Source organism: Odocoileus virginianus, chromosome 12 (assembly GCF_023699985.2).
Source record: "Odocoileus virginianus isolate 20LAN1187 ecotype Illinois chromosome 12, Ovbor_1.2, whole genome shotgun sequence".
Classification (NCBI taxonomy): Eukaryota; Metazoa; Chordata; class Mammalia; order Artiodactyla; family Cervidae; genus Odocoileus; species Odocoileus virginianus.
This window is the reverse complement of record NC_069685.1, coordinates 49,159,976-49,168,853: the sequence shown is the minus strand read 5'-3', so window position 1 is coordinate 49,168,853 and position 8,878 is coordinate 49,159,976. Positions and strand designations below refer to the sequence as shown.

Below are 8,878 nucleotides of genomic sequence, written 5' to 3'. Positions count from 1 at the left end.
AGTGAGCACACCTACCACTCTGGCTGGGGCTGGGCTCTGGGCCTCCCTGGACGGGTCCTGAGCAGCATGGCCCAGAGGAGGGGGAACGCTCAGACGGGGCTGCGAGGAGGAGCCAGGCGCACCAGCCAGCCCCACTGGGGGTAGACTACACTTGCCTGCAAGTTTCCTAGCAGCCACTGGGAAGAGGGAAGAGAGAAAACTGTCAGAGACATTCTCGTAAACAAAAGCAAGTGGCTTTCTCAGCAGAAGCCCCCCCACTCAGAGGAAAACCATAGGGTCTCCTGCCACTCTCAGCACCATGAAAGGAACGACATGTTTAGAACGGACAGCGATGGTAAAGCTTCCGCAGGGCGGCTCCAGAGGAGAGTCCCTCCCAGGGGCACAGAGGCCGCGTCTCAGCTCAGCCGAGGGCCACAGGGCCAAGGTTCCTCTTTGCACCCTCCAGCAGCGCGTGATGCTGCCACGGGTCCCCTCTGAACACCTGTGGGCGAGCCTCCGGAGCAGAAGGCCAGCCACTGGACTCGATTCTACCTGAAATCAGCGAGAACGTCCTCACCAGAGTTCCCATCGGCTCGCCTGAACCCAGAGGGCACCTTGAGTGCCCTGCTCTGAGGCACTGGCAGGGCAGCCCGGACCCCAAAGGCACCTTCTGGAGGAGGAGGGACGCGCTTCCTTCTTGACTTACCTTGAGAATCTGATTAAAAAACGATGCTGCTGTGAGGGCCGGGGCTCCTGGGCCAGGCGGACACGTCAGCCACCTCCATGGCCTTCCGTGTCTTAACTTCAACCACCTTACCGGTCCGCTTCACTGTCGGAATGCTGACTGCTGAGACGCCAGAACCAGACACATCACAAGGCTCCCCAGGCAAATGAAGGGCGGGCCGTTATTAACAACTCTATTTATTAAAAAGGGTCTTACAGCTTTACAGCCACAGCTCCGATGTGGCCCTGGAGAGACAGCGAGGCCAGCTTGGCGGCCCCTTCCCCCCATCAACGCCGACCGAGCTCACACGTTTGGCTGCGCCCCTGACAGGGGGCGGGCACCCCCAACGGCGGGGCGGACGGCAGAGGTACGGGGTGGTGGCACCACTCTCAAGGCTGACAGACATGGAGGCCCGCCTGATTGGCAGGGCAGTAAGTCGTCCTGTACAGTTGTTCTCTTGAAAAACAGTTAATGATACAGCAGAGTTCAAGTCCAGGAGTAGAAATGTACAGTAATCGAGGACACAGGGCGGTGGCCTTGCCCATGGCCTGCTGGGCCAGACCCCGCCTGGATTCTGTCCTCTGGGCCGTGGCCTGCTGGGGAGTCATCACTCAGCACGGCTTTTTCCATCAGCAGGTGGAGGGGGGCAGTGCCACCCCCAACCCCCTGCCCCAGCTGGGCCCTGGGAACCCAGCACCCGTGGCACGTGCAGACAAGCGCCCAGGGGGGCAGGGAGCACCCGGGGTGCGGCCAGGGCCTCAGCTCCTCGGCCCCCGTCCAAGCTGAGGGGTGGCTGGCAGCCGTCGCACCCCTGCTCCACGCCCAGCCAGAGGCAGAGAATATTGGCTATGAGTAAGTATCCTGGTTCGAAGTGGGTGGACCTTCCTTCTACCTGCAACATGACAAGGGACGAATGCAGACGAGACCCCCGCCTGGCTGGCCCCTCCCGGCAGCAGGTGGAGCTAAGGCACGGCACGAGCCCGCAGGTGCGGCCGAGCGCCGCTTGCACGAAACGAAACTGCGTCACTTCATCTGCATCTCAACCTGCTCATAACTATATGTGCATTTTTCCGAAAGTTTCCCTGAATGGTCTTGTGAGTGTCAAAAAAAAACGTTTTCTTCCCCAATATAAAACAGGAAAAGTACACACGTAGTAAAAACATCGGAGGAGTAGGTCTTCACAGAAAGCCTAGGCTGGCTCGAGGAGGAGGAGGAGGAGCTGGGACAGCCCCTGTGTGCCAAGCCCAGCTCCCACCCTCCTCCTAACCCGGCCATGACTCGCCGGCCTCTGGACGTGGCTGGGGGCCAAGTGCAAACTGCGGGCAGCTGTGAAGAGTCCAGGGTCGGGGAGGGAGGGGCTGGGAGGACCGCTCGCCCCACGCAGGTCCAGGGAGCACCTTCTGGGCTGGCTCACCCGACCAACCCCTGCCGGCGGCTGCAGTGGGTGGTGGGCTGGGACGCACAGAACCGTCTTGAAAATAAAGCAGAAATGATGAACCGTGCTTATTAAATAAAGCTGCAATGGGAAGACAATGATCCTACATGGGAACAGAGGTGCGGCGCGGGGAAGGGGAGGCTTTTCCCCCCAAACTCAGGGGCTCATCAACACAGAACAAGAAACCATACCAAGAACACACACCAGCTCGACCACAGCGATGCCAGGCCGAGCCCCGTGCAGCTGCCTCTGTGTCCAAAACCAGGGTTCTACGTCTATGACCACTGACCTATGGTGCTAAAACCAGCCGGACACCCTGCCCCGGGCACCGGAGCCCCCGGCAGAGCAGCCGGTGCCCACAGCCTCCGTCTGTGTGTGTGGAGCCCCAGCCGGCAGGCAGCAAGGGAGCCTCCCCAGGAGGATGAGGGCTGCTCACTGGAGGATGAAGCCGGGCTGGTGGGGCAGCCGGGGCGGGGGTCTCTGGGGCAGCGCTGGCGGGTACGGTGATGACACAAACTGCTGCGCGGAGAAGCCCTGCTGGGTGGGGAGGCCCCCTCGGGGGGGCAGGGGCGGGCACTGCACGGCTGGGTACGGGAAGGCCTGTCCTGAGCCCATGGCGGCGGTGAACGGCGTGGCTAAGCGTCCTGCAGGTGCCGGGGGCGGTGGGGGCGGGATGCGCCGAGGCACTACGGAGGGGGGCCCGCTGGCCTCCGGGGTAGGGTAGGGCAGGGGGGTGGCGGGGGCTGGCTCAGGCACCTTGGGTGGCAGTGGGGCAGGCGCAGGGGCCTGCGGCAGTCTCTGCCCCTTCAGCACCATCTCCTGGAGCTTCTCGATTTTGACCCTTCGCATGTGGGCTAGTTTCCGCTTGCTCTGATAGACGTCGATGAAGGAGTCCAGAGGGAGTTCTCCATCGAGAAACTTCTCGGCCATGTTCTGAAGGAGCAGGAGAAACTCGGTCACAAGCCAGGAGGGCCAGCCATTAGGGGAGGAAAACCCCCTCACCGACCAAGGCAAGGGGAGACGGGGCCAGCTTCCTCCCGACAACGGCCCCCTCCTCGCTGCAGACCATGGCCCACTCAGGACAGGGGCCGAGAAGAGAGGAAGGCCGGTTCTGTCCGCCTCCCGAACCGCAAACTGGGCAGGCAGCAGGCCCTGCGAGAGCTGGCCTTCCAGTGACGGGGCCTGAGACCCCCGTTTCCTTCCCTTCACTGGCTGCGACCTCACACGCTCTCCCCGCGCAGGCCGAGGGGCGGGGGACAGGAAGCTGCTTGTACCCGCGAGGACCGCCCCGCCCAGCAGGTCATCGGGCCACACGGCTGAGTTTGGCACTGTGCTGCCTGCCCAAGTGTGCCACAGCGGCTCAACTTTTGACCCCAATTCGTTTCTTTATCACTGAGCAAGGCTCCAGCCTCAGGTGCTCGGCGGGCCATGCCCACAGGCTCCGCCCAGCCAGCTGACTCGGACAGATGGTAACTCAGCCGCCAGCACCCACAGGACAGGTGCTGAGTCACAGGGCAGCACGCGCCCCTCACTGGAAGACCTGGGTGCCCCGCGGCTCCCCCAGACCCCTGCCTGGCACGCTCCTCAGCCCACAGGCCCGCCCGCCCCAACCTGGGGTGTCCCCCAGGGCTGCCAGAGTTACCTCAGTGTCTTCCTCAATCTTGGCCCCTTCTGCCTGCAGGAGCGCTAAGAGGGTCTCCAAGGAAGCGCTGCTGGACTGTTTATCTGGAAGAAGCGGGAGGCACGATGCGGTCAGGGGGCACCGGCAGCCCCTCAGAGATCACCTCGGCCCCCAGCCCCTCGGAGCGACATGCCCCACCCCACACCCCGCCCAGATTCCCCACCCCACGCCCCCTCAAAGAACGAGTGCACTTGAGCTGGAAAGGTGACAGGAGAGGCGCACGGAGCAAGCAGACTCTCCAGGACACAGAAGGCAAAGTGGGAACGTGCAGGAGAGGAAGGAGTGCCTGCGACGGGGCGGGGGGCGGCCTGTGCCCGAGGGAGAGCCGTGTCACCACCCGCCCCACGACACGGGGCGACCACTGCACACCTAAGCCTGCAACCACCCTGTCCCTTCCTTGGGATTTCTGAAGGACAGTTTACAATTTAAAGTAGACACGTCTTCAGTGTGTGTGTATAAACCCCACCTCAACCCAGACTGAGACAGAACGTTTGCAGAGGCTCCAGCCCCGCTCCCGACGTGCTGACGTCCGCTCTCCAGGAACGCTGCCTGGTTCTGAGCTTCGCCCAAGTGGACTCACAGAGGGCGTTCCCTGCTGGCCTCTCTCGCTCAACACGTCTCTGAGACCATCCGTGCGGCGGCACGAACGGGCAGCTCGTGCCTTTCAATGCTGCCTGGCACGGAAAGCTGCGTGCCCCGACTTACCCATCAGTCCAGAGACGGGTGTTTAGATTGCTTCCAAATTTAGCTCTTACAAATAAGGCTACAGCGAGCACCCGTGTGTGTATCTCTTGGCACACGAATGTCCGCTTCTGTGGGGGAGACGCCCGCCAGTGGCACGTGCGGCTCCACCGCACCAGGTACTGGGACAAGCAGCATCTCCAGTTCTCACTCCTCCCAGCACCATCATTACCAGTCTTTCCACCTGTACTCAGTCTGGTCAGGCCTGTTACATTACACGTTTTTTACAGCTACAGACATACAGGGATCATGGTGTTGGATGGCCCTCAAGTGTCACTGGAGAGTGATTTTTTTAACCTTCTCTCTCATGCCACGCTGCATGATACGTGAAGTCTTAGTTCCCTGGCCGGGACCTGAACCCAGGGCCGTGGCAGCGGAAGCACCAAGTCCTAATCACTGGGCCCCCAGGGAAGTCCCTTTTTAACCTTCTATGAATCTCAGTGTTTCCTTGAAAGCTACTCAGCCCTCAATGCTAGTCAACTCCTAGGTCACTCTTCATAATGGCTGCAAATTTAAGTGTGACATTAAAATAAAGTATTTCAGTGATGAATCTCTTTCAGCATTAACTGTGAGGGCCCAACCTCACAGGATAAAACATTAGTTGTATTATCATAATTCAGAATATTGCCTTTTTTTTCCTATGCTATTTGGAAAAGGTGGAGTCTTGCTGAAAAGGCAATCAAGTCTCTTTCTCTAAACTGGTGACACAATCCTATATACAGATGGTTTTTTTTGCAGCAGTGATCACTGTCTTAATCTGAAACTGTTCCCTAAATAACATTTCTTTCCTGGTTAGTGCAACAGCTTGAAAATGCACCCTTCCATCGGCTCCTTATTTTTGAAAGATCACCCTAAAAGAGTTACCTAGCTTGGTCTTCTTTATCTGATAGGCTTCAAAGAGCACCTGGAGTTCTTGGTATTTCTGGGTCAAATGAGCCTTCCGAGAGTCCAGCTGGGGCTGGTAGAGGAGGTTTCCTTCTGCCAGGCTCCGGTTGCTGGCTAGCGTCATCTCCTTGTTGAGCTGAACGTTCTGTGTCTGAAAGGACCATACAGGGTGATGAGAAGCAGCGTGTTAACCCCCGAGCACCATCCCCAGAGCCACGGCACCAAGAGCTTATGTTTGGCTGGGCAGCTGCTCCCAGCCCAGCTCCAGCCCTCATCTTGGACACTGCTGTCCGTTCTTAAAGAGCAAGGCCATTTTCTTTCCCTCTGGCCGGCAGGCTGGGTTTTGTCCTGGGACCTGTGAGGCTTTTGTGCCTGAAGCTTCGCTGTGACCAGAATTCCTTACTGCTGCCACTGTGCTCTTAGGAGTGACTGGCTCTAAATATTCAGAGCTAGGCTTTTCCTAAACAAGTTGCTGCTGCTCCAGAGAAGTGAAAGAATCACTTCTTATCAGAGGAGGGCCAGTTGGCATGGGGTCAATTCAGGCTTAGTCACCAGGATCTGAGATCAAACATGAAAGCCCAAGATCCTGGGAAGGAGCCTGCTCAGGGGCGCTGTTTTACTCCGTCCCCATGCCCACCACGGGCTCTTTGCATCTGAGCAGAGGCCCAGCTCCTGGTCACCTGTCCATCAGTGCCACCGGCCCAAAGATGGAGGCGGGGGATTTATCTGCCAACAGGAGTTCTGGGCATCCAGGGGGTGATAGGTTGTGTGGGGGTGGAGAAGCCCACCTGGACCTCAGTGAGAGGGGTAGTGGGAGGTCTGAGAAAAGGTGAGGAAGTCCTAAAGAAACAGAACCGAAAAGTACACCTGAATAAAAAAGCAAAAACACCATGTCGTGCATCTAGTTCAGTTCTCTTTCCCCTCGCTGGTTGCGGGGGGGTGGGGGTGGGGGGAAGGGGGGGTCCTCCACGGCCCGCAGCCCCTCACTCCCTGGATGTGAAGACTCCTTTGTCCCGGCCTCGCTCAGAAGCGCTCCTTCAGCCCCACACCAGCCATCCCGCCGTCCACCCTGTAGTAACACTGTCTACACCCCATCCTACCCCACCCCACCCCAGCTATTTTCATTGCTACTTCCTTCCTCCTGCTTCTCTGACTGCTGACTGTCGATTCCTGGCCTCACTGCCTCGGCTCTGACCCTCCCCCTCCAGCCATACCGTTTGGTGCTTGTGTAGAGTTTCCAACGCGCACATGTGCGCGCGTGTACACACACACACACACATGTGAGAACAAAGAAAGATCGTGGGAGGCCCTGACCACAAGGGGTGGGGGTGGGGACGACCCTCTCAGTCAGTCCAGTCGCTCAGTCGTGTCCGACTCTTTGCGACCCCATGGACTGCAGCACGCCAGGCTTCCCTGTCCATCACCAACTTCTGGAGTTTACTCAAACTCATGTCAATCAAGTCGGTGATAACATACAACCATCTCATTTCCTGTCATCCCTTTCTCCTCCTGTTTTCAATCTTTCCCAGCATTTTTCCCAGATTCTCTCCTTTGCAGACACCTAATCTGCATCTCCCCACCTGGATCACTTCATGGCAAATAGATGGGGAAAAAATGGAAACAGGGACGGACTTTATTTCCTTGGGATCCAAAATCACTGCAGATGGTCTTCAGCCATGAAATTAAAACACGCTTGCTCCTTGGAAGAAAGGCTATGACAAACCTAGATAGCATATTAAAAAGCAGAGACATTACTTTACTGACAAAGGTCCCTACAGTCAAAGCTATGGTTTTTCTATGTGTGGATATGAGAGTTGGGCCATAAAGAAAGCTAAGCTGCTGAAGAATTGATGCTTTTGAACTGTGGTGTTGGAGAAGACTCTTGAGGGTCTCTTGGACTGCAAGGAGGTCCAACCAGTCCATCCGAAAGGAAATCAGTCCTGAATATTCATTGGAAGGACTGATGCTGAAACTCCAATATTTTTGGCCACCTGATGAGAAGATGTGACTTACTGGAAAAGACCCTGATGCTGGGAAAGATTGAAGGAGGGAAGAGAAGGGGATGACAGAGGATGAGATAGTTGAATGGCATCACCGACTTGATGGACAAGAGTTTGAGCAAGCTCCGGGAGTTGGTGATAGACAGGGAAGCCTGGTGTGCTGCAGTCCATGGTATTGCAAAGAATTGGACACGACTGGGTGACTGAACTGACAGACTGATCCACCTGGATGACAGGGCAGGGCCCTCAAGATTAGGCTCAATTTAAAGAAGAATTTAATTTAAAATAGAAAATTAAGCCTATAGCTTAATACAGTTCAACACTACAAATCTGTGCAGTAGAAACACTCTCTTTTGCTGTTGTTGTTAGCCAGCAAGGAAAACAGGGGCTAGAAAGACCTTCCAGAGGACTGGGGGAAACAGAGACTCCAGTCTTGAATGGCACAAACAAAATTTTGCCCGTATCAAGACCCAGAGGAAAGGAGCAGTGACCCCTACAGGAGACCAAACCAAAACTACCTGCTAGAGTTGGAGGGCCCCCTATGGAGGTGTGGGTCAGCAGGGGCTCACCACAGGGATGGGGGCACTGGAAGGTCCCCCTTGGCATAAACCCTCTTGGAGTTCACCATTAACCCTACCATAAAGCCTGTAGACCCCAGCGCTGGGTGCTTCAGGCCAAACAACTAGCAGGGAGGGAAGGCAGCCACATCCATCAGCAGAAAATCGGATTAAAGCTTTACTGAGCAAGGCCCTGCCCACCAGAGCAAGACCCAGTTTTTCCCATCACCAGTCCCTCCCATCAAAAAGCTTACACAAGCCTCTTAGCCTCATTCATCAAAGGGCAGACAGAAGAAGCAAGAAAAAGCACAGTCTCACAGCGGCTAAAACAAGCCCTATTATAGAAAGTTAATCACGATGAAAAAGCATAAAGTGATGTCTGAGATGAAGGGACAAGATAAAATCTCAGAAAAACAACTAAATGAGGTGGAGATAGGCAACCTTCCAGAAAAAGAATTCAGAATAATGACAGTGACGGTCCAGGATCTCAAGAAAAGAATGGAGGCAAATATTGAGAAGATGCAAGAAATGTTGACCAAAGACCTGCAAGAACTAAAGAACAAACAGAGCTGAATAATACACTAGAAGGAATCAATAGCATAATAACTGAGGCAGAAGAATGGATAAATGACCTGGAGGACAGAATCATGGAAATCACTGCCACAGACGAGAATATAGAAAAAAGAATGAAAAGAAATGAAGACAGTCTAAGAAACCTCCGGCACATTAAATGCATCGACATTCGCACTATGGGGGTCCCGGAAGGAGAAGAGGAAGAGAAAGGAGCTGAGAAAATACTTGAAGAGATAACAGCTGAAAACTTTCTGAACATGGGAAAGGATTTCCTCAACCAAGTCCAGGAGGTACAGAGAGTCC

General features: G+C 55.8%; 1 protein-coding gene across 1 annotated transcript in view; it reads right to left on the bottom strand.

Moving 5' to 3' along the window:
- Positions 1–884: 884 nt before the first annotated feature.
- Positions 885–8,878, bottom strand: part of VPS37B (VPS37B subunit of ESCRT-I) — a 30,394-nt gene continuing 22,400 nt past the window's right edge. Inside the window, exons 2-4 of the mRNA XM_020889807.2 lie at positions 5,425–5,596; positions 3,781–3,863; positions 885–3,071 (exon numbers count right to left, since the gene is read on the bottom strand). Of these exons, the coding sequence (XP_020745466.2) occupies positions 2,571–3,071; positions 3,781–3,863; positions 5,425–5,596 (756 nt within the window). The 3' untranslated portion in view covers positions 885–2,570. The remainder of the gene's footprint in view (positions 3,072–3,780; positions 3,864–5,424; positions 5,597–8,878) is intronic.